This window comes from Hyperoodon ampullatus (genome assembly GCF_949752795.1).
Source record: "Hyperoodon ampullatus genome assembly, chromosome: 13".
NCBI classification, from domain to species: Eukaryota; Metazoa; Chordata; class Mammalia; order Artiodactyla; family Ziphiidae; genus Hyperoodon; species Hyperoodon ampullatus.
The window spans coordinates 87,279,288-87,304,861 of record NC_136926.1 but is presented as its reverse complement, the minus strand read 5'-3'; the positions used below and the strand labels follow the sequence as shown (position 1 = coordinate 87,304,861).

Genomic DNA, 25,574 nt, shown 5'->3' with positions numbered 1-25,574 from the left:
CAGCACAGTTTGGGGTCCTGAGGACTGTTGCGGGGCCAGATGCCACCTCACTGTCTGGGAGAAGCTTTTTCTAGGCTAGACATAGACTTCTGAAGTGAACTTTTACCCCGTCCTTCTCAGCGCATTATGAGCTGTCTTAGTCCACTCAGGCTGCCGTAACAGAAAACCACAGACGGGGGGCTTGTAAACAACAGACATTCATTTCTCACAGTTCTGGAGGTGCGAGTCCAAGATCAGGTGCTGGCAGATTCAGTGTCTGGTGGGAACCCAATTCCTGGATCACAGCCAGCATCTCTGCACTGTGTCCTCACACGGGGAAGGGGTGGTTTGCGTTCAGAGAATTGCGATAAGGTCTGTGAGGTACATCGGGTGGAACAGGAAAGCAGACTCTTTCTTCAGGTTCAATGTCGAGTTTGTCATATCGACCGACCGGTGAACTGTGACGTGTGACGTGGGCGGTCTGTGTGCTGTAAGCCAGAGGGCGGGAGGGAGCTTGGGGAGAGCCTGAGGATCTCCGAGGTCAGCTGTCACATGCGTTCCTGAAACTCGGTGTGACTTCTTAAGCTTCCCACCCCCCTGTTCCAGTCGTAAGATGGTCTTTTTGTCTTGTGCACATGCGTGTGTGTGTGTTTCTTTTGGGGGTGGTTGTTTTGGTGATGTTGGTAGCTGTTTACTATGTTCTGAACACAGAGTGTTACAAGAATGTTTTTGACCTGAGAAATAAAAATGATTGTCTACAGAAGCCAGGCATAAACGCTTGGCCCTGGCGGAGAGAGAAAGAGGCAGAATAGAGGCGGGTGGGGAAGGAAGAGGGAGAGAAACAGCGTGAGGATGCTGGCGGGATGGAAGTCTTTCATTTAGGCTCACGCTTCTCTCTCGGGTCCTGGTTTCATTTTCTATGCCAGTTCCTTGCTCTTTCACATTTGCTCTCTGGGTTTTGTTTAAAGGTCAGAGAAGCAGAGTCACACTGTCTGTCCTTCCAGCTCTGTGCTACCCCCGCCCACCGTTTAGGGCTGGTGGCATCAGTTTGGTCTCTGCGGGGAGGATGGGCAGGGTCCACACCCCGTGACCAACCATACCCACCACGGAAGGGTGGCCCGGAGGAAGCGATCAGCTGCCAGCTGTGGGTTCCCTGGCTGGTCTGGGGGGTGGGGAGGTAGTGCCCTTCAGCAGCTCAGCAACAGGTTCATTCAGTCTCGCATTTAGTGGCTCCCAGGAAGGAAATGAGGGTGCCCCTTTGGAATGTTCACCATCTCCTGTTTCATTACCTTGTTCAGTTATTCCGTTCCGGGGACACCCTGTCTCACTCCCTCGATCAGTCAAACTCTCCAGGTTCCCCTCAGCTCAGAGGTTAAAAGCAGCCCTTTCTGGCTGGTGCAGATCCGCAAGCATCTGTCTTACTGTTCATTCTTCTAGAAGGTATGGTTAGGCCACCTCCAAACATAAACCATGCTCATAAGTGCCTGGTGGTTCCTCAGCCGACCCTGGCAGTTGGTATATTTCATTCCCAAGGACCCAGGAAGCCCCTTCAGCATGTAATTCACCAGTAACTAGAGGCTGAGAGCCATTTGGGTCCAGCTAAGGGGTTAAGTACAAAGTGTAACAGTAGTAATAACAGTAAAGGTCATTTACCTTTAAAGCCTGGTAAAAAGCTACGACTCCATTAAGGGTTAATGGCACAGTACTTGGAATTTTGAAAACATTGCTTTAGTGATTTGCAAAAGCAGAGAAGCAAAAGTTACCACCCTGGTAGTAGCAGAATTTTAATTCTGCTGCCAAAAGTACACATTAATCCACCTCCTGGCTGGGATGACTGTACATGGATTCAGTGGGTAGATGTTAAAACACTAACCATGGGCTCAGTGCTCCTGCGGTTTCTCACCTGACCCGCCCCTGTGACCCAGGTTGACCTCAGCCCCTGGATCCTTCTCAGCCCCTCCCCACAGATGCCATCCCACGGGTGTTTGTACTGTCAATATTCACACCTACACAAGTGCAAACAGGACAGAGAGAAAAATTACTCTAAGCTACTGTACGTGAAAAACTGCACCCGAGGCAGATGAGAAAGACAAATTGCCCTCTGGCTCTCTACTGATCATGAAGCAGTATATTCACTGAACATTTTTATTACAAGAAAGTTGAACTTTGACAGTTATGATATCTGTGGATGATTAGCCCTTCGGGATCATAATTAACTCCTTATTCGTCTCATTCTGTGGTAGGTGCCTCGTGTAACATACAAGCCATTCTCTAAGGAAGGGAAGAGAAGGCCCTTAGGTTGTCGGTGGGTTGTCAGGGGCCGGGGGGTTTCGAGTCTGTTACCTTATTGAATGCCTCAATATGAATGAATGCACTGCAGGTATTATCATCTGATTTTACAGATGAGAAGTCAGAAGCTCGGAGAACTAAGTTTCTAAGCTCTTCAGTAAATAGCAATTGGCAGGCATGGAATTAAAACCCAAATAATTCCTTGCATACACTTTTCACCAGCTGTTATGGCAAGACATTAGGCAGGAAATTAAGAAAGCCGCTTTCATTTTCCGTATTAAACTTGTGTATCCACATACAGGTGTTTATGAAGCATAAGTTATTGTAATGCAGCTATTTTCTCAAGGCTGCTTATTAGAGTAAAGCCTTCTCCTTATCATGTTGATCAATAATCTGGAAATGGGTGACATCTTAGACCTACCGGAACACTTCTTTCCACGTAAGACATATTCATAATGTAAAAAATGTCCAGCTGATCCCTATTTTTACCTATGATATATTCCTAGAGGCGGTGTTATATTCATAGCTAGATGAGTCTTCTAAACTTTACTTTCTCAACTGTAAAATGGGAATAAAGCATACAGGGTTATTCCTATAATTCCGTAACTCAAGGGATAAAGCAAATCACTGTAAAATTAACCCTGTATCTCCATAAAAACATTAATTTTAGGGTTGCTTTTAGGAACATGGACACTGAGCAGGAAAAATAAAAAACAAAACTCCTGTACAATCTACAGAATCTTATGAAACCAAAGCCTAAAGAACTATAAGTCTGTGAGAATAGTACACCTGTGACCGTTTCCTAGAACATGGACATAAATACAACCAGACAGGTTGGTTCCTAACAAGCCCAAATGTATAGTGAGTGCAGACACCATGATAAACCCCGCCCCATCACGCGTGTGACCACGCGGGTTACCGCCCTGACGCTCCTCCCAGCCCAGAGGTCAGCACTGCCCACGGTGATCCCCTCCCATTTCCGAGGGTTTGGGGAGGCGGTAGGATGCTCTGGGGGCCACAGCTATTGAGCAGCTATCTAGGGAGACTTGAATTGAGGCCTTCTCTCTCCCACAATAAACCTACTGAGACAGAGATTTCACAGTAATCCCGTTGCCTGTGGAAATGCGCCCAAAGGTACTGGAGGAATAGCCAGCTTAGCCTGTTCGTGTCTGCAGCCTCCTCCGGGTCTCCAGTCTGCCTCACTTTTCCCTTCTCGCCACCCATCCCCCACCCACTCTAGTCTGGAAACAGGAGACATCACGCTGCTTCCTGGGCGGTTGCTTATGGGCTCCTGTAGGACGACGTCACCTCTGGGCTTCTCAGGCACCGATGTGCTCACCCCTTTCTCCTCTCTTGACCTGGGAGTTTAAGAGCAGATGTCCACACACAGGGGAACCCACGTAAAGGTCTCTGCAATAGGCGTGCAATCATAGATAGCTAGATGGCTAGAAGATGTTTTCTCAGCTGATCACCACCCACCCTGGGCACGCTGTGCAAGGAACAAGAAAGGCAGGAGCCATCAGCCCTAGAGCTCACCCTGACCCCAACCTTGACCCCAACCCTGACCCCACCCTTGACCCCAACCCTGACCCCAACCTTGACGTCAACCCTGACCCCAACCCTGACCCCAACCTTGACCCCAACCCGGACCCCAACCTTGACCCTAACCCTGACCCCCATCCCTGACCAGCCCCTACTTCATTCTCACCGCAGCACAGTGAAGGAGCTTTTGTTGCTTCCGCTTGACAGGAAACTGAGGTTCAGAGAAGCGGAGTGACTTGCCCCGGGTCACCCCGCAGGAGCCTGGATCGGGACCGAGGTCTCATCTGCCGTGTTCACTCTAGAAGTCAGGACTTCCAGTAGAAAGCAAGTGGTTAAAATGCTCAGAGCAAGGTGTTTTCACCTCCATGCCCCCAGCATTTCAGCTTCCCCATTCACACACACTCCTCTCCACCCAACGTGGGTTTTATCTGTGACTCCTTCACAGTGTCCACCAAAGTGACACGAGTGGTCTTAGCTGCATTAGGAGCACATTGTTGAAACCAGATCCAAGCAGCTGTTGAAATCCAAGCAGCTGAGACTGGATTGCGTTCCAGTGAATCTGGGTTACTAACCTGCGCTCACGTGCTTAACTTTTACTCCCCTCCCCACCGCCCCCCCCGCCAATAACACAAAGTGTGGATGGTCATGAAAACATTATGGAAATTTTCAATAAGCCCAGTGGCTGTTTCAAGATCACATCTGGGATTGAATTCCAACCTAAGGAGTACGGGCCAGGCCCAATATAACCTAAAGTCTATCCTGAAGGCTCCCAGCCCTGGCCCTCCACTTCCCCTCCCACCAATCTCCTGTCTTATTATTTCACGAAAAGCTTCTTAATAACCTGGAGATGCTTCAGAGTCAGCCTGAGTTCCAGGAGCATTCCACATGAATTTTCCTCTTGCTCTATTTGATTAATTGAAAAAAAAATGAAATGAAATAAAGATGACCTCCAAATGTCCAGCTCTTCTGTCTCTTTTCAGCTTCCTATGGAGGCCAGCTGCCAGGGCAGCCTTCTTTCTGTAACCCAACCCTCCTGTCTCTCCACGGCGGAATGGGGCAGAGTTCCCCCAAAACAAGTCCACTGCCCGTCATTTCACCACAGGACTGTGCCGTACACCTCAAGTACTGATGATCCCTCTAACGACGGGCCCTAATCTGAGAACTGTCACTTTGTTTTTCTTGTCTTTCTTTTCCTGCCGGTGCGCAAATGGTGCATTTAAGGCTAGAATCTGCCTACTCGAAATGACACATATAAATTCTCCTTCTGTTCATCTGAGACAGGAGGGAAAAAAAGTCTGTAGACACTCAAAAGTCTGACCCGGACTTTTGTTATATCAATCGATTCTGTGTCCAGTAATCTTGAGTTTTTTTAATAGTGATTAAAATAGCTCATGAACAGTCTTCCCAAGTATACCCTCAAGGTGCGCTTTGAGGCATGATAAAGTTCTGACCAGAACACACTGGCTTGGAAGACGTACCCCCTCTCCAAAGAGCAGCGCAAGCATCTTGTGATGAGATCAGCTGTGCCTCAAAGCCCTTGCTCCAAAATCAGCTTTCCTTTTGTCCACAAGCAACCCCCCGAATATTCACACGTCCCACACCATTTTGATTTAGGTTAAATCCTTAGAGATTTGTTTTCTGGAAGGGGGGACCATTGTGTTGGGATTTGCCTAATACCTGCAGGGGAGGTGACTGAGGAGAGTGAGAATAAGATGGAAACGGGAGGAGGTAAGGGATGCTGGGCTTGAGATACTGTCCAGGTGAGAACAGAGATGGTAGCATGTGCTTCTCTATGTTGGGGCTGGAAAATCCCAAGAGTCCAGGCTGTCAACTTGAAAAGAAGTTATCTGTTTTTGCCTGTGTTTAGTTTCAAATACACCAAGTCTTTTTTTTTTTTTGGAGGTAACTTTTATTTACCTATAGTTGATTTACAATGTTGTGTCAGTTTCAGATGTACAGCACAGTGATTCAGTTTTATATGTACATATATTTTTTCCAGATTCTTTTCCCTTATAGGTTATTACAAAATATTGAATAGAGTTCCCTGTGCTACACAGTACATCCTTGTTGGTTATCTGTTTTAGATATAGTCGTGTGTATATGCTAATCCCAACCTCCTAATTTATCTTTCCCCAATCAAATACACCAATTCTTATTTCTTTAACAGGGATGTTTGATGCATTGTTATTCTATGTATTACATACGCAGTGCAAGTTATCAGTACCTACTCAGAACCCCGCATGGGATCACAGAGAGATCGCAGTTCAGAGTGACCCCTTCTACTCCCAGAGTTCAGACCGCCGTCCTGCACAGAGAACGTGCAGTCATGTTCTCCACCTGCAGTTCAGACCCCAAGAGGACAAAAGCAAGTCCCCTCTTCCCTTTTTGCGCCCACTCTTATCAAGTAAACTACCATATTGTGCCCCAAACCTCCGTTTTCCCAGTGAGGTTACCCCCAAAGAGGTTTTTTAGGGGGTGGGTCCCACGTAAGTAATTTGGGAAGGTGGATAATAGAATCGCACTGGATACTGAAATTATCTGCAAAGGTCGACTTGCATTTTTAAAAGCATACGTTTTGTTTTATTTTATTGTTTTTTATTTTATTTTTTTCGAAGATGTTGGGGGTAGGAGTTTATTAATTAATTTATTTATTTTTGCTGTGTTGGGTCTTCATTTCCGTGCGAGGGCTTTCTCTAGTTATGGCAAGCGGAGGCCACTCCTCATCGCGGTGCACGGGCCTCTCACTATCGCGGCCTCTCTTGTTGCGGAGCACAGGCTCCAGACGTGCAGGCTCAGTAGCTGTGGCTCACGGGCCTAGTTGCTCCGCGGCATGTGGGATCCTCCCAGACCAGGGCTCGAACCCGTGTCCCCTGCATCGGCAGGCAGACTCTCAACCACTGCGCCACCAGGGAAGCCCCCATTTTATTTATTTTTTTAAGCATAGATTTTATTTTTTAATTTAAAATGCTTCATCGCTAAAAAATGCTAACCATCATCTGACAGTGCAGGGTTTCCACAAACCTTCAATTTATGAAATATGCAATCTCCACAAAGAGCAATAAAGCAAAGCACAATAAAACAAGGTCTGCCTGTGTACAATACAGTATCGTTAACTATAGTCACCAGGTAAAACCATACATGTTACAGTATTGGTTTCTTCACCTTCATGTCATGACACATGATGTATTCACATGATTCTTCTACGTCAGCAGTGTTTTTATCACCACTAGAACCATGTCTTTGATTCACCAGAGCACATAATCCCCACTTCGATCCAAGTCGTTTGATGTACGGCACTTTTTAACATCTTCCTCTGCGTGGGGCTCTGGTCCAGTTTCCATTTACAAAATACAAAGGCGGGAAGGGTTTCCACTCCTCAGGTGCTTGGTCTCCACCAGGTAACGACTCACTGTACCCCCCACACTGGGAGGTGATGCTATAAGACCCCATCACTCCCTTTCTCACCAGTTTGCCTGGGGAAGGGCATGGGTGTCCTTCATAGTCACTGAGGAGTCACCCAGGGATATGGGAGACTTTGATAAAATTCAGATACTGGGCAATTCCTTCTTTGCAAAAGAGTGCCTTTGGGGAAACAAAACTTGCCTTTCGTCAGGCATGTGTAATATTTTAGAAATCCTTCCCAATTTTAGAAGACAATTCGTTTTTTTAGCTTTCAAGGAGAGCCACTCCTTGTTCAGCAGGGAGCTACTACTCACATGTTCTTTGAAAAGGATGCATCGTGGATGATTGAGTTTTGCCCTTAAAGACAGGTCACCTGCAGCCAGCTGACAAGTGTACGGTGATGGTGCAAGTGGTCCTCGTGGTTCATGCAGGTCCAGGGATGTGTGTGGGGTAAGGGAATCTGTGTGGAATGAGTTTGGCTAAATTCTTCAGTTTTGTGCCTTTCTGGAGGAAAAAAAATAAATTTGCTGCTAAAGTTTGGATTAGAAAATACAAATGAGGAACCTGTGCTTTTTTAAATCCAACTTTATCTTCCTTACAAATTCTGTGGATTCTTGGAACGTTTGTCCGATAAGCAACCCTTGGTCGGGTCTTGCTGTTTCTGTGCTCACACGATTCCCGAAGCATCAAGCTTATTTTTATTTTTAGGAGCATTGGCACTTTTCTGCATCTCTGTTCCTCTTGTTACTGAACATGAGGTGTACCTCCGTCTGTCCATCTGGACTTGTGCACAGTCTGTGAGATCTCTGGAGATGAGTTCTTCTTCTTTATGGATGAGGAAACACACTGAACATTGTTTGTCACTGGACAGAATCCGGGTTTGGGCAGCCGTCCCTCTTTCTAGCTTTTTGCCAGGACTCAGAGGACAGTGACACTCACTCATGAGACTTTGGGTGCCTCTTGAGTTTGGGGGCTTTCATTTTCTTTTCTCAGAAATGGGTATAGCATGTGGAACGGGATTGTGCTGATTGAAAAATAGCGTAGAAAACTCTGAAAGTACCAGTTTAAAGGCTAACGGCCTCTCTTTGTCTTTCAGCATCTGAAGACCTGGACGGCTCAGGATGGGGAACCACGCAGGGAAGCGAGACTTAGGTGCCGAGAAGGGAAATAAGGTAAGAAGTGAGCTGGCTCAAAAACCCTTCAAACGCACAAACCCTCCTCAGGTACCCTGTGGCTACCAGGGTTTTCCGCTAAAACCATTGGCTTGTTATCCTCCTACCTTAGAAACGTCTAGGGCTTAGAATGCTAGTCCTCAGCACACAGGCCAGGACCCGAATTCCTCGGCCAGGACTCCAGGCCCACTACGATCTCACTGTGACTGGCCTTTCTGGTGCCATCCGGCCCGACATCCCTTCCCCCACCCTCATCATAGGGAGTTTGGAAGATACGGGAGAGCAAACAGGAAAAATGCAAATAAAAATCATCCAAATCCCTACAGGGACTCAGAATGAATCTTCTATGTATTTCTAGCCTCACATTCACCCCTTTCCACCTTATTCCACGGACATCAGCTTCCCCTGTTCGGTGATGATTCTCTGCATCACCTTTGATTTCCCCAGAGTGACTGGGAAAGTGGTTCTCAGCCTGTTTCCCCCCCTGAGCCGCTCAAACCGATGACCCGTCACCAGGGCACTGTGCTCATTCTCTGCCCACCGAAGAATCATTTCAGGTTATGGGGAAATAGGCCTGATGTTGTGCACAGAACTGTGAATGCACCCTAATTTGTAGGGGGGAAAGGTTAATTATTCCAGTTCTTTGGTCCTTTAACTCAAGACAAATGACAGTTCATCAGAACGTCACAATGCTGAGGATGGACCTCCACCAGCCCACACGCACACAGAAGTGCTTCATAAATGTCCACCGGATTGAATTACATTACATTTGAGCCCCAAGACCTCTTTGCTGAGGTTCTGTGCTACGGGTTTTATTTAATAATAATGAACTTTGCAGCCATGGGTCCTTCTCTGATCTGTACTTGGACTCAATGTCCGTATCAGCCAGGTGGGTAATTTTCCATAATTTGCTTTCAAGCCATTCGTGTAAATCAGTGATTACATACTGTTTTTGTTCATATCTTATCTTATAAAGTGTTTTGAGAAAACATTGTTTTATCTAAAAACAATGTTACGGAGTTTCTTTCCTAATGATGTCAGGCCCAAGGTCAACTAGAAGGGGTTTACCTTTTTATAATGTTATTATTGATTTGGAATTCTCCTCTCCTTGTTGAAAGGAGGACCAATTTCCTAAGTGTGTAAAGTGTTCTAGTGAATGTTGAATGGGGAATCATGCGGTGTTTTCTACGACTCGCGCGTGAGCTGTATCACTGGTAATCTGCCTGTGAAGATACTAGTAACTGAGCTGCGAATGTGTTCCGTTACTGTAAAGACCGTCGGTCTGGTGGCCTCCGCACCAGGAGGGTGGAGTCTCAGCTGAGAGTGAAAGTGGAGAAACAGCTCTTCTCCGAGAGCCCCATCCTGTTAGCACGTGGTATTTTAAGGCACTGCTGATCTAAGTGACTGATTTGCAAGTCTGCTTCTGAAAACCTCTCTGTGGCTTGCAGTGTCTTTCCTGTTGTTGGACATCGTGAAGCACCAAAACACAGTTCTCACTGGTTTACTTTTACCAGCGTCAGATTCCTGAGCGGTAGGACAGCCGAAGCGACGCTTCTGTTTTCTGAAAGCTAATTTTTAACATTCTGATGATGTTTTTTTGAAAATGGGCGTTTAAGACCACTGGTTCCTGTAGGGAGTTGTTACAAGTAACAGCTCTCTTCTTTTAACTGTTTGTCACTTGACAGAAAATATCTGAGGCCTTGCGGAGGGAGTGCTCTGGGGCAGCGGTCCCCAACCTTTTGGGCCCCAGGGACTGGTTTTGTGGAAGACAGTTTTCCCACGGAGGTGGGGGCGGGGAATGGGGGGGTTCAGGCAGTGATGCGAGCGATGGGGAGGGATGGGGAGGGAGGGGGAGGGAGGGGAGCCAGGGGGAGGGAGGGGAGGGAGGGGGAGGGAGGGGAGGGAGGGGAGTGAGGGGAGGGGGGAGCAAGGGGGAGGGAGGGGGGAGGGAGGGGGAGGAGGGAGCGAGGGGGAGGAGGGAGGGGAGGGAGGGGTGAGAGGGAGGGGGAGGAGGGGGGAGCGAGGGGGGGGAGGGAGGGGGAGGGAGGGGAGCGAGGGGGAGGGAGGGGAGGGAGGGGGGAGGGAGGGGGAGGGAGGGGAGCGAGGGGGAGGGAGGGGAGGGAGGGGGAGGGAGGGGAGGGAGGGGGAGGGAGGGGAGCGAGGGGAGGGGAGAGAGGGGAGGGGGAGGGGAGGGGGAGGGAGGGGGAGGGGGGAGCGAGGGGGGAGGGAGGGGAGGGAGGGGTGAGAGGGAGGGGGAGGAGGGGGAGCGAGGGGGGGGAGGGAGGGGGAGGGAGGGGAGCGAGGGGGAGGGGGGGAGGGAGGGGGGAGGGAGGGGAGGGAGGGGAGGGAGGGGAGCAAGGGGAGGGGAGAGAGGGGAGGGGGAGGGGAGGGGGAGGGAGGGGGAGGGAGGGGGAGGGAGGGGAGCGAGGGGAGGGGGAGGGAGGGGAGGGGGGAGCGAGGGGGAGGGAGGGGAGGGAGGGGGAGGCGCCGATGAAGCTTCGCTCGCTCTCCGCCGCTCGCCTGCTGCTGTACGGCCCGTTCCTAACAGGCTGCGCGAACCGGTACCGGGCTGCGGCCCCGGGGCGTTGGGGGCCCCTGCCCTGTGGTGGTAGGTGGAGTGTCAGCTTAAACCAGAATGGAGAAAAGTCACATGAGCTCGTGCCCTGCTGTTTAGCATTCTGCGTGTGTCTGTAGTCCTCCTGGGAAGCTTGCTTTTCCCTTCTGAGGAATGGACAGGAAGCTTTGGCCTGTGTCCGGGGCTGACTGCTGCCCTGCTAACAGGCGGGGGGCTACAGGGGCCGGTCACCCCGCTCGTCTCCCCAGCGCTGCCCCGTTGCGGCCCCCCCGAACCGCACAGGGGGCCCAGAGCCCCCCTCTGCGCCCCACGCGCGTCCCCCATCAGCCCCGTGTCCTCACGCCCGCGCCTGCTGCCTTCCTGGGACCCGCAGGCCTGCGGAGGACGTTAGGAGGCGGTGGCCCTGTGTCCTGACCCCCTGTTCTGCCGCCTTCTCCCCCCACCCCCCGGCCCAGCTGGGGAGGGAGCCGCGGTGGCCAGGAGCACACAGCCCCCCCGCTGCCAGGTTCCTCCCCGTGGCACCGCCCCGCTGTTCTCTCACTGGCTTCTCTCTCCTCCTGAAGAAGGCGTGTCACGATGTAGGAAGGAGCCTGTGATGGAAGGCACAGCTCTGGCATTGCTCTGTTCCTGTTCCAGCCTTGCGTGTTAATGTGGAAACAGACTCACGTCCAGGCAGCGATGCGGCTGCGAGCCCGACCTCGGGGCCCCATCAGAGAGCAGAGTGTGCGTGGTGGAGGTCAGGGAGGCCCCATCCACAAGGGGAACCAGTGGCATTCAGGGAAGTTCTCATTCTCAGACATAAAGAAATCCCTGCTGGCCTCCGATTCCCTGTTTTTCTGAGCATCCTGGTGGATTTGGTTTCCAGAAAGCCCCGCTCACTAGCTTACCAGCTCCTTGTCAGGCAGTGCATTTTCACAGTCGTCCTTTGGCAGAACCGGGGAAGGACACGTCCCAGCTGCCACGTCCCCGGGACACATGGTTCTCAAATAGGGCCCCCGCCCTTGGGCGGGCTGTGCCCGGGCAGCCCTGGGAGCCCGGGGACCCTGCACAGGTGGATGACACGCTTGGCCCCTCTGGCTCCTGGAGGGGAGGCTTCATTTCCAGGTCTGCACAGGAGTGGAGCCGGAGCACTTCTTCCTCAGCGGAACCAACTGGGACTTAGGACGGTGCCCACACCCTTTCCTGAGGCTGTGCTGGGCTTCTGTCTCGTTCAGCGTTGCTCTGACTGTTGTCGGTCTCTGACCTATGGGTTTGCTTGTTGGGGTTTTCTGGTGATTCTCTGTTGGACACACCAGCTGCTATTAGCGCCTGCTGTGCTCCAGGCATCCGCGCTGTGGCTGTGTGGTTGCCAGGGCTGCTGTGACACAGCACCACAGACCCAGGGGCTGAACGACAGACGTGTATTCGCTCTCAGTCCTGAAGGCTGGAATCTGAGATCCAGGTGTCGGCAGGGCTGGGTCCTCCTGAGGCCTCGCTCCTTGGTGTGTAGACGGCCGTCTTCTCCCTGTGTCTTCAAGTGGTCATCCCTGTGTGTGTGTCTGTGTCCTGATCTCCTCTTATAAGGACACCAGTCCTATAGGATTAGGGCCCATCCTAGTGACCTCATTTTACCTTAATCACCTCTGTGAAGACCCCACCTTCAAATGCAGCCATATTCTGAATTCCTGGAGGGCTAGGACTTCAACACATGGCTCCTTGGGGAACACGAGTCAGTCCACAATGTCTGTGTTATTTGATGCAGCCGAGAAGTGACTGGGAGGTTTGAGAGGCCAGAGAGAGGAGTGTCCCCAGCCCTGCCTGGTGATCGCCACCAGAGTCTGACCCTCACCCTCATGGGGCACTGCCATTGCCCTGGCCTCTCCCCATCATGAGATTTCAGCATTCGCTTCTCTCCTGTTAATGCCTCCCTTTCAGACCCCTTAACCTTCCAGGCCCCAGAACCATAAGCCAACACCCCTGCTGTCCCTTAGGACGTGGGGCTTGTCCAGAACCTTCCATGCCCTTCTATTGCCCGTGACCATCTGTCCACATGGCACAGCGGGCTTGAGATTGTGTCTTCCATGTGCTGCACTCATGCGTTCAGCCCTTCTCCACGCTCTGACCCTCTGAATATCACCTTCATTTTACCCGTGATGGACTCTCAGAGTGGCCTGTGTGGTTGGCCCAAGGCCAGGTGGGGAGTGAATGGAGGAGCTAGGCTTTTGGGCAGCTCTCTGCCCCTCTAGGTCGGCACCGAGCAGCAGAAATGGAAGGAGAGCCGCAGGTGGACATTTAAATTTTCTAGTAGCCACATAAGAAAGTAAAGAGACAGGAAGAAATTAATGTTAATATATTTTCTTTAACTTAATATACTCCAAATATCATGTCAGCATATAACAACTGTCAGTGAAGTATCTTACAGTTCTTTCTGTCTCAGTGAATCTTCAAACTCGGGAGTATATTTAGCTTACATCCCAATACGGCCTGGCCACTTTTCTGGCACTCAGTGGCCACATGTGGCTCGCAGCTCCAGACCGGACGGCAGGCTCCAAAGCCAGGCCCATCCCTGTGGGCCCTGCTGCCTCGCCGGGCAGTGCCCCAGGACACCTTCATGGTGTTCTCCATCCAGTTCACGCCCCCCGCCCTGCCCACCGTGCATCTCATCCATTGCCTGATGAAGAGGAAAGAGAAATTGTGAATGACCAGTATTGTCCGTTGAGAGATGATGATGGGTCTGCTTTTGCCCTCGGAGGGAGAGAGCTGGGGTTGGAGAGGAGAAGGAGGAGGGGGAGGGAGGGGCTGGGGAGGCGTGTGGATGGACGGCTGCCCTCTGCCCCTGGCTGGACCAGTCACCGCAGAGCAGGGGCAGTGATGAGTGAAAGTCCGGTGCAAAGGAGAAAGCAGGAGCGGCCTTTTAAAATCGGCCCAAATCCAGAGACCGTTTAGGGCATCGGGAGTGCCTTCTGGTCTCGCGGCTTCCTCTGCCCTCCCCTGAATCACCCCCAAGCCTCTGGGGCACCTCGAAGCGTCCGACCTGGGAGTCAGCCCCGGACTCCACACCAGGTGCTTCGCGGTGCTCCCACAGACACGTCGGGACACTTGTCACTTTGTGTCGCCCCCAGGTTTCTCTAACGAGAGGCAGGCTGTTCTAACTCGTGTGTGGACTCTTTCCCTGCAGAGTTCACAGTAAGTTAGCTGTTTAGGACTGAAAGTGTCTCAAACCTTTACTTATTCCTACATCCATTCACCCATCCATAGGCAGGTGCAGACTTTTATTAAGCGCCTCCCCTGCGTAGGACTGGGCTGGACTCGGTGACGAACGCCTGGCTTCCCCACCAACTATCAGGTGACCTGGGGCAGTTACTTCACGCCCCTGGGCTTTGGTTCCCTCGTTGGTTACGGAGATGAGAAGATGGTGAACGTTACGTGAGCCGAAGGATGTAACCCACAGAGCGGTGCCTGGTGCCCAGCAAGTCCTGTGTGCCGTTGCTGCTTCTGTTCCTAATGTTCTTATTCTTGCTGTTGTTTTAAGAGAAACGGGCATGCATCTTCTGTCAGAATAGCTCCCAGTATGATTGGAGAGACCAGCAGAACTCTGACCCTGTGCCCAGCGCAATGACGGGATACAGGAGGGAAACCGTGGGGACCGGGGGCCCTGGCCTGCCTGATGGCCTTTAACCAGCGTGGAGAACAGGCTGCAAAGAGCAGAGGGAAAGGCCAGGAGTGGTCCTTCCCTGTGTCCTCGGGATCAGGGAAACACGGGCAAAATGTTTAAATACCGTAAACAGGATTTGACCTGGGGCACCCATTATACAATCCCTTTCTGCAAATCTCTCCCAGTTTCGGCCCCTCCAAGCGCTGTGGATTCTGAATCCCCCAAGCACCAGCCCCACCACTTCCGCAGCCTGACTCTGCCTGTCAATCAAAGTGTCCCCCTCACAGTGATTGCTGGGAAGAGGAGTCCTTTGTGATGAATTTGCGTCACTGCGGGCAGGGCCAGTGGCCCCTTGGACATTCCGTTGGTTTTTCCATTTCTGACACCATGCTGGGCGGCCTTGGAACTTACTGGCACAAGTCAGAATACTTTCTGGCTACGTAGAGATAACTTTGGCTCAGTGGGACGGCCTTGGCCCCAGGCCTGTTGCCTATGCTCAGCGATTGTAAGCGGCTTCCCTCCTGAACCTGTGGGTGCCCTAAACACCGTGATTTCTGACAACATCTCCCAGAGCAGCAACCAACGTCTTGCGGGAAAGAGCTTTCGGGCCGTTTTTTGTTGTGCGGGGGAAAAAGGCTCCCCGGCAGAGACCGATATCAGAGAGGTCAGAGGAAACTCGGGAGAGCCACAGATGGGAAGGGTTCAGAGAGAGGGAGGGGTCCGAGGCGGGCAGAGCTGACGGCTGCCCCGCTGGACACTCAGGCCCCGCCCAAGTGTCAAGTGTGGAGGACCGGGGCTCCCGGCACCTACAGACCAGGACCTTCAGCATCCACCTCAACACCCGTCACCTGGGGCCTACTAGTGCTGCCTGGCAGGTGTCAGTGGAAGGTTCTGGAACAGGGCTGGTCCCTGGGGACCCTGCCTCTCCTGCTTCCAGATTTCCTACCGACCTTGAGCGAGTGGGAGTTCCAGCGTCCTTGAACTCTTTCTTCTCACCGGAATTCTTCAGCTTTGTTTAACTTTCTTGTTTGAGCACTGACCTCAGTTCACATGGGAATGAACTTCGAGAAATTTTCATACGAAACTAGTGAGGCCATTGCTAGTCAGAAGCATTACTGCCATGAAACCTAAGAAACAAAGAGTAGTTTAGATTGGCATCCCCACAGGTTTTCCAAAATGAGTGAAGTCAAGCGATGATCTATTACAATTTTCGAAATTCTAGCAATAATAATTTTGAAAGCCTGGTTTTCACCTCTGGGATCTCTATACTTTTCTTGGCAGTGGTATCGGGCTCACAAAGTTTCTCCAAAGGCGCCCAGCCATGTTTCTGGAGTTTTCTATGTAATCAGCTTAAGAAAAACGATACCACACTGAAAAACAAGGTCTGAGAGCCATTTTAGAATTTAGACGCATGTCTGATTTTCCAGTGGGGAGTAACTTGTTAGTCTGTTTTGTGTTTCCGATTAAAGTGATTCGCTAAACTGTTCTTCAAAGCCCAGTGCGTGCGGGCCGCCTCTCCAGGGATACTCACACCCCTGGGGAAGCCGTTTTCGTATTTAATCATCACGGACCCCACTGTCTGATGAGCCACTGGGATGCTGTACCAGCGACGCTCTGAGAAACGAGAGGTGTAGTTGCAAATATACACAGAGACACTCAGCAGCTCAGCGCTGCCCACCAACACGGAGATGGAAAATGTAGATTTGATGGGAAAATACGTTTCCTTCAAAACGTCTGACGTCCCAGCTGTGGGGCAGGCTGACATGTTCCCCTGGGGGTTCATTCCTCTGCAGAACTGTAATCCTGTGTCACCTTGTCCCAAGTGTGGCATGTTGTCAGCAGTCTCACTTGTTCAGGAGGCCCCGTGCTTTTCACGCCAGCCTCGGGAAGGAGGAATCTTTCTACTTTAAACCACGGCCAGCTCCGTGCCATTCTCTCTCCTCCCATGTGGAAATTAAGTGCTGTGAGGGCTCTGCTCGTGGATATTGTGCCCTTGTCCCCCGCCACCCCCATTGCTGCTGTTTGGGGGACCCTAACTGCACAGCCCATACGGGTGTCCAGGGCGCCCCCGACACCGCCGGCTCCAGGCCGGGTGGCTGCTGGCGGCCTTCACCTGTGGGCCCCAGCCCAGGGCAGGGAGTCATCCACATGCCCCGCACTGCGAACGGCACAGGTGGGCCCTTCAAACCCCAAATCCAGCGTTGCTTTCGCCCCACATCATGCTTTCTCCTGTAGTTCCTTGTTAGAACCGACCGCCGTCACCACGGCTACTTCGCAGAATGGGAAGCGGGTTTGCCAAGAAACTCACTTCCGTCCAGTCGCCCAGACCCACTTGATGGGGCCGCCGTGTCTTCGAGCAGGGAATCCACCTGGAAAGTTAACGCTTCTGATTTGATTTTGCCGTGTGTTGGCAACTGTTAGACCCATACATGTGTAATTCCATTTTCTTAGGCCGGTTCCATGAACAATTTTTTTTGAGAACTCAGGTAGTTAAGTTAACCAAATAATATACGTTTCAAAGTTTAGGGGGCTGAAAAGTAGAAGGTATGTCCCTGCAGACACTCACCAATCTAGTCAGATACATGGAAAGACCTAGTCAGCATCAAGTAAGGCCTTAGATTGCGAGGTGCAGGCGGACTTTCCCTTGTATCTGTCTTCAACAGTCCTAGAGTCCTTTCTCTATCTGTCTGTCTGTCTCTCCCTCCATCTCTACTTGTATCTCCATCTCTATCTCTCGCACACACCCATAAAGAATTCCCCTTCACCTCAACTGCTCGGCATTAAACCACCTTCCGATAGGCAGAGGGTGCGCTGTACCAATAGCTGCCATGCGTCTGTTACTCACTGCAGACGCCCCGCTGCAGCCCTGTCCAGCAGGACCTTCTGCTCTGTGCCCCTGCTAGCCAATAGGGCGGTCACGGGACACACGTGGCTAATGTGATTGGTACAACAGAAGAACCAGATCTTTAAACTTTAGATTTCAATAGCCGTGTGTTTTGAGGCGCAGTGCAGTTCCACTGGGTGCTTGCTGTGTCCTTCTAGTTCTAGGGTCCCCAGAACCCTGCCTGATAGGCATCAGCTCCAACTCTTGTTAAGGACAAAAACTGGGTCTTTCTCAAAGTCATATGATTGCGTTCAAAAGTGAGCATTGAGTTCAGAAGGTCAAATCCTCTGGAAACACACCCTTATAAATACCAGCAACTGCAGAGGACAGCGCTGTGAGCCGTGAGCTCCAGCAGGTGGAGCAGGTCTTGCCCTCACTCACCTCCCTTGGTTGGGAGGGTCTCACGGCCCCGTTGCTTACTTAAGTCTCCCTCCGAAGGGGGCCACCTGCTGCAGGGTTGGGAAACGCGCATTGCAAACAGCATGCATTTATCTCACTGCCTCTGAGTTTCCTGCACACACAGACGCCTACACACTTGACTTGCTTAGGGCCTCCAAAAGGATTTCAGTGAGCTTCTAAAAAGAGAAATAAAATAGTGTAGAAAATGCATCCTTTTAAAGAGGTTTCCCAGAATCAGTAACCTTCTGATTACAGTCATGGAGAAATCAACATGGGATCTGTCCCTGACTTGAGAAGGAGCCACGAGAATATAAATTGAAACATCTCCTTCCAGGTTGGTTTGTGAAATCGCGTGTGTATTTAAGAACCCGGGGCTGCCTCTGAAAGGGGGCTGTCTGTGCCCCGAGGGGTGGTGAAGACTGCCGTGTTGGAGATGCAGCATTTCCCACCCGCAGGCGAGCACAGGCTTACTAAGTCTTTACAGCAGGTTCGAGAACCTTTACAGCAGGTTCTCGAATGTGCTGGGTCAGCACTGATTTGCTCTTGGAAGGTACTAAAGACAAAGCCTCTCATCACAGTTTTGCCCAGAAAGCATGACCCTAGCTTGATTCTGATTTCTAAGGTCTGTGAGTGAGCATTTTGTTTCCTCTGATAGACTGAGGACACGCACACCTGTCAGTCAGGTGGCAACAGGCCTCACAGACACACATGTGAGTAAGTAGTAAAGACAGGGGTGTAATTAGCCAGCAGACCCGGCCCCTCAACAGCCCTTAATAAAAATAATGGGGCGATTATGAAGTGGTGCCCCAGGCAGCATAAATCCAGTGGGCAGGCCACACAGCAGCACGTGATTTATGAACTTGCCCGCTGCCTCCAGGCCCGACTTCACTCCGCCCCGTCCCTGGCCCAGGCCCAGCCCCTCCCCATCCTTGGGATGGCCTCGTGGACCCCTGCTCGGGGGCCCCTCCCGGCTCAGCTGCTAAGGGAAGCGCCCCAGCAGTCAGTCTGCGGGGACCTCGAGGCCTCCGACTCAGGGTTGAGGGCTTGAAAACCCCAGGGACCTCGGACTCCCGTGAGATGCGCAACTTCTGTGTCCTTTCACCCAATTATAGGGTTTATTACGGTTGGGAGTTAGTTCGCAAGCTTAGTTTTTATCAGAAACTGTGACCAACCTTGCAAGCAGCTGACTTTGGGCCACGAAAGTTGTTCAGCAGAAGTGATATGTTTAACACTGGTCATCAACTTTATAAATGACGTGACAATAAAATCATTCTCTGGGTAAAACTACAGCAACAGTGGACCGTGCCCCCAAGGGGACGGCTCTTGGATATTCAAGCCACCCCGACACGAGGCTTCTATCCTTACGATCATGTTCCTGGGCCTCGGGCAGCTGATCCCGTGGAATCTGGAGCCCGGTGACCCTGAAACACACCCGTTTATCGTCTTGTTTTCAGCTGGACTCATAAAGCGTTCCTTCCGCATTCCTTCCCTCACCCTGTCATAGCCCCTAATTCCCCTGTCCCTGCGTCTGTAACGCTAAATCACTTATGAGAGCTGACAGGACGGGGGAAGGGAGGCCAGAAGTGTTGGCCTGTCATCAGATGCGCAGCACAGAACAAGCAGAGGCAGCGCTGACTTCATTGAACAGGTTTTTTTTAAGGTGGGGAAGTATTTGAGCTCATGATGGATACGCTTTACGTGAAATAGTTTTCAGGCTCCGTTCGGGGTTTACGTTTGATTGAGAACACGATTCCAGGGATGGCACAGCAGATATGTGTTCTTGAATTCCTACTGACTTGAACGAAAGTGTTCAGATGGAAACTCCCCTTTCCAGAGGGTGGATGAGTTAGATTTCCTGGCAGTGGAAAGTGGTGCCCTCCTGTAGGTGGTTCAGGTTGACGGGCCGGGGAAAGGGCTTAGGCGGCAGGTTGTTTTAATCTCCAGTCGTTTTAGGGCTCGCCGCTTGGTGTGCCCATGAAGCCTCCCTGAGCTGGTATTTCTGATCCCCTGCCAGGTAATTTCAGAAAGGCCACCATGTAATTTTATCTTTGAAGACAAGTTTATTTCAGACTCAGAGTGAAAAGCGTGTCATCACGTATGAAAACTCTGTGTTTGTTTTGTTATTAAGGAAGAGCTTTTTAAATATTTAATCAAACCCTCTTACAATGTTTTAAATGAAACAAAACCTAAAAATCCAGGTTTCAGAATGATGCTTCCTGTCTTTTCTCACTCATTACTAATGCAATATGGGTTTTTTTTTTTACTTTTTTTTAAAAATGATTGCTTTTATTTATTTATTTATTATTTATTTTTGGCTGCGTTGGGTCTCCGTTGCTGCGCGTGCGTTTTCTCTAGTTGTGGCGAGCGGGGGCTTCTCTTCGTTGCAGTGCGCGGGCTTCTCACTGCGGTGGCTTCTCTTGCTGCGGAGCACGGGCTCTAGGTGCGTGGTCTTCGGTAGTTGTGGCTCGTGGGCTCTAGAGCGCAGACTCAGTAGTTGTGGCGCACTGGCTTAGTTGCTCAGCAGCATGTGGGATCTTCCCGGACCAGGGCTCGAACCCGTGTCCCCCTGCATTGGCAGGCGGATTCTGAACCATTGCGCCACCAGGGGAGTCCTAAGGCAATATGGTTTTAAAACTTTAAATTTGGAAGTGAGAGATTTTATAGGCTGGAATACATTTGTGAACATCTATCTTTCTGTGTTTGTCAGTGTGTGTGTGTGTTTGAGCGTGTGGCATTTTTCTCACCCGCCAGCCTCCAGCACTGCACAATGCCCGTCGGCAGCTGTGTGGACACGTTCTCAGGCTCAGCCCACGCTCTGCACTTGTATGATCCTAACACACCACTCTCCTAATTGAGATTTGGTTCCCACATTAATTTGATTATCATACAGTCAAAAAAAAGCCTCGATAAAATTCATTATTGTTTCTGTGGCTTTTGATACTTGCAAAACAGACTCTGTTATTCAATACGTCCTAAATTATGCTTTAGCACAAGTCATATGTAACCAAACACAAGCCGTCAGTAAATAGATGAGGCAATTTGGTAGTTACCTTAATTACCCGTGGCGAGTGAGGGTGACTGCAGCCTGGGTTATTCACAGACGTGAGTGCATTCACAGTCTGCTGTTGCAGAGCTGCATTAAGTCGCTTAACAAAATACCAACATCTTGAAATTTAAAAGTAAAAGGCGAGCTTACGTGTTGGTTTCGACTGTTTGGGTAGGAGTCTGCCTCTTTCAGGAATCAGTCTGAGACGTGTCCTTGCTGGCAAAGCCGCATGCTGTCTCCGCATCTGGGGGCCTGGCCTCTGCCACCCGTCCCCTCCTGCCCCCCGGACCTGCTGCCCTGCGCCCCTGCCCTCCGCCCTCGCCGCCCGGCCCCTCCCTTCCAGCTGCTCACCTTACTCTCCTTGTCCCACCCAAACCATCGGGTCCATTTTCCTTCTCTGGCTGGTTTTGCCACCTCACCCTGGAATGCAAACCCTGTGGGAACGGAGGCTGACCCACTGGCACCCACACATCCCAGGGCCACTGGACACTGCATGGCCAGTGGGTGCCATCACCCCAGGGTCCGCTTATGTGGCATCTGCTCAGTGCACAGCGTCCAAGCTGATCTTGGTAGTGAACTTCACACCATGCTGGGGCTGGTTACTTCTGCTGGGAATGCCTGTAGGGAAGGAAACTTCTTCAAATACCTCCCCCCAGATTGCCTCCTTTGGATGAAGTAAAAATAAAAGGTGTCAGCTACCAAATGTAAAATAGTTAGTGGGAAGCAGCCGCATAGCACAGGGAGATCAGCTCAGTGCTTTGTGACCCCCTAGAGGGCTGGGATAGGAAGGGTGGGAGGGAGACCCAAGAGGGAGGAGGTATGGGAACATATGTATATACAGATAACTGATTCAAATTGCTATACAGCAGCAACTAATACAACACTGTAAAGCAATTACACACCAATAAAGATGTTAAAAAATAAATAAATAAAAGGTGTCAGGAGCCAGCTTATTAATGTAGAGTCACATTCCGTTGCACTTCCTTTTCTGGAACACAGGTGCCTCCCAGGAACCAGGAAAGTATCTAGAATGTCGAAAGCAGGTCCCATCGGTCATATCTGCTTACCAGGGCCCCGCAGCGGTGACTGCCCACACCGGCAGGTATTTTAACTGGGGAGACAGATAATAAACAAATCAACATGTGAATTAGGTACTTAGATGGTGTTAGGGCTCAGAAGAAATATGTAGGGTTGGGGGCTAAGGAGGGCAGGGGTGAGGGCTGCCGGGGAGCCACCATGATGGGGCAACATAGAGCAAAGGCTGGGAAAGTGGAAGGTGGGAGCCACGCGGCTCTCTGGGGACAGATGTTCCAGGTGGAGGATATCGCACGTGCAGAAACTGAGGCAGCCACTTCCTTGGTGCATCGGGAGAGGCAGGGCTGGAGGGGTAAGAGAGGAGGCCAGGTAGGCAGGGAAAGGCCTAGATCACGGAGGGCCTAGCTGGCTGTCAGGTAGCCCCGGGAACTGTCCTTCTGAGAGGTGATGGTGCCCGGCCGGGGGCGAAGGTAGATGCCTTGAGAAATGGTCAAGTTCCAGTTACCTTTGAAGCGAGAGCTGGTAGGATTTGCCAATGAACTGGGCGTCAGAGAGAGAAGGCAATGAAGGGTTGGGGCCTGGGTGTCGGGGGTACACCTGTGCACAGGTGAGGAAGCGTGGGCAGGGTAGGTTAGCGAAACGGGTGGAAAATCACCGCGAGCTTGAGGTGCCCCTTAGGTGCTCACCTTGCAAAAAGCGTCGGCAGAGACATCCAAGATTCATAACTGTCAGATCAACGAAGGAGACGGGTTTAGAGAGGAATCCAAGGCTGAGCCCTGGACTTCAACATTTGGGACCAGGAGGGTGAGCGGCACCCACAAGGGAGACCAAGATGGGGCAGCCACAAGGTGGGGGGATGGACATGAGTCATGGGGTCCGACAGGGAGTGTTAGAAGCATTTCACGGGTCGAATAGCGCTGAGTTCAGGTCAGAAAAGGATGGGGGGTCGACCACTGGATGAAGCAGCCTGGGGTCCCTGCTGCCCGGGGCCAGAGATGCTTCGGTGGCATGGTGGCAGTGAGACCCGATTAGTATTGAAGGAGACTGGCAACAGTGGCCCTGAAACCTCCTTGAGAAGCTGTGTGGAGAAGAGGAACCGGACCCAGGGCGCAGCTGGCAAAGGGCATGGAAGCCAGTTGGGGCCGTTTTGCTTTGACGGTGGAGTTTTAAGAGGGGACGGTACCCTGGAGAGGGGACCATCGCCGAGGGTGGCAAGGGATGCCTGCTCTGATACATGGGGGTTTTCTTTGGAAAAGGAGAGAAGTGGTTCATCTCAGCCTCAGGCAAGCGCAGGCCAAGCTTTAAGATCGGACCCCATGTCTGCAGCCGCCTTTGCAATGGCGAAGGCCTCTTGGCCAGCTGCCACCACGGCGTCCCATGAGGTGAGAGACAGTGGGACAGCACTACGGCCACCCGGACACACTGCCTCGTGTTCAACTGCTGCAGGAGATTTGCAGCTCGTATTCAGGAAAGCCTGCCGAGGTTTGGAAGCGTGCTGGCCGTGCTGTTGTGTCTGGAAGGAAATACCTGGCTGTAGGGTGGACGCCAGAGACCCAGCTAAGCAGCTGCCCCCCACACCTGGGGAATCACGTTGCCCTGCAGGCGGAGGTGTCCGGGGTCAGGCGTGAAGGGATGAGGGCCTGGACCAGTCTGGTAGTCACCTACTGTAGATGCTTCAGGCAGATGCTGCAGCCAGACTCTCCAAGCTGCACCCGTGCCACAAGGAAAGTATTCCTGAGAGGCACGGTGGGCTGGTACCTTCCAGCCTGAAAGAGAGTGCAGCTTCCGGGAGCATCGTCCTAGCTTTCTGTGGTTGCCGTGACAAATCATCACACACGGGGTGGCTTAAAGCAACAGAAACTCATTTTCTCACCGTTCCGGAGGCCAGATGTCTAAAATCAAGGTATCGGCTGGGCCGAGCTCCCTCTGAAGGCTCCAGGGAGGAGTCCTTCCTGCCTCTTCCAGCTGCTGGTGGGGAGCGTCCCACAGAAAATCTGTTTTTTAATCCTATTCTATTTTGTGACAATTTTAGTCCTTTTAAAAGAGGTTTATTGCCATGTTTTTCAAGGTGAAATATGATGCGGTATTTGTAGAATATAGTCCAGGAGTTTATAATACTGCTTTTTGGTGAGCCGTTCTTAATAAGAGATTCCTGTCATTGCATTGTTGGAAGACAAAATATTTAGTTACTTACTCTGCTTAGGAACATTGTATCTTTTGCCTTTCTTGCCAATTCTTCAGTGTTTAAGAGAAAATCCATCTTTGATTTTATGATTTTGTTCTTGAGCATATAAGCATGCTCTAAAACATTAGGAGACTGAGCATGATTGTTTTAGGTCACAATTCCTATGGTACTTAAAATGAAAGGATGGTTTCATTAATATACAGAGAAACCCGTTTGATCTGCGTTTTCCTGGACAATTTAGTTGCCACCTGACCTTCCATAAAGAGGTTTTTCAAAATATTTTTTGTACCTTCTTCTAACTGTACTCTGACTTGATTTTATTGTCAATTATGGAACAAGAGAAGGTCTGTGGCCTGAAAAACCAAATTTCCCCTGAATGTGCATTTGCAGAGAATGTCGCATGCACGCTTTTGAGGAATTGATCGTATTGGTCTTGGTGGTCGGCATCTATCGGCACTGCGTGTATGATATTCTTGAGATGCACTTGGCCTCTTAATCAAGTTCCAGTGGCTCATCCCGACCTTGAACGGGTGGAAACCAGCTTTGGCCTGACTGTTTCTCTAGCTCCTGGAACGAGTCCGAGCAGGTTTCTGTTTCGGTGATTCGCCTGGGTGGTCACAGGTACAGAGCTCAGCTACGAAGAAAAGCACCTGCAGAGGCAAGTGACAGTTCCATTTTGCAAAACGAGCTTGTTCCTTTCGAGCAAGGGACCCAGAGCTCAGGTACAATCAGAGTTCGCTGTGAAATCTCTTTTTCTTTCACCTCTCGACCTGATTGCATTGACGTGCACCTTAAAACTTGATTTTTACTTAAGATTTTTTTTTTTTTTTTGCGGTACGCGGGCCTCTCACTGTTGTAGCCTCTCCCGTTGCAGAGCACAGGCTCCGGACACGCAGGATCAGCGGCCACGGCTCACGGGCCCAGCCGCTCCGCGGCATGTGGGATCTTCCCGGACCGGGGCACGAACCCGTGTCCCCTGCATCGGCAGGTGGACTCTCAACCACTGCGTCACCTGGGAAGCCCACTTAAGAAGATTTTATTTCCACCTTTACTAAAATGTGGAAAGTAATCAGAAGATGCATAAGAGTAAAATAAATCATGATGGTGTCCAGCACCGACGGTGCTAGCTGAGGGTCAGACACTGTCACAATCACTACACGTATGGCCCCATTTCGCGTTCAGAATAACCCCGTGAGATAGACGGTATCATTATGCCCATTCTACAGTGAAACAGGAAACAGAGAGGTTGAAGAGATCGGCAGAGCTGAGGTATGTATTCAGAAAAATGGTCAGACTCTGACATATCAACGTGTTTTTCCTTTGAGCAAACATTCATCTTCCATTACTAGGCTTTTGCCCCTTCTACCCTGTCTGCCTCACAGGAAGCAGTTAAATACCCACGTGCAGGCATAGGGTGATGTGTTCAGGGAAA

The 25,574-nt window shown here is 51.0% G+C and overlaps 1 protein-coding gene across 1 annotated transcript in view; it reads left to right on the top strand.

Annotated features, from left to right (window-relative positions):
- The window catches only part of MBP (myelin basic protein), a gene marked incomplete at its 3' end in the record, with an annotated part of 116,775 nt that overhangs the window by 18,653 nt on the left and 72,548 nt on the right, over positions 1–25,574 (top strand). Inside the window, exon 2 of the mRNA XM_079717946.1 lies at positions 8,309–8,384. Coding sequence (XP_079574072.1) covers positions 8,334–8,384 — 51 coding nt within the window. The 5' untranslated portion in view covers positions 8,309–8,333. The remainder of the gene's footprint in view (positions 1–8,308; positions 8,385–25,574) is intronic.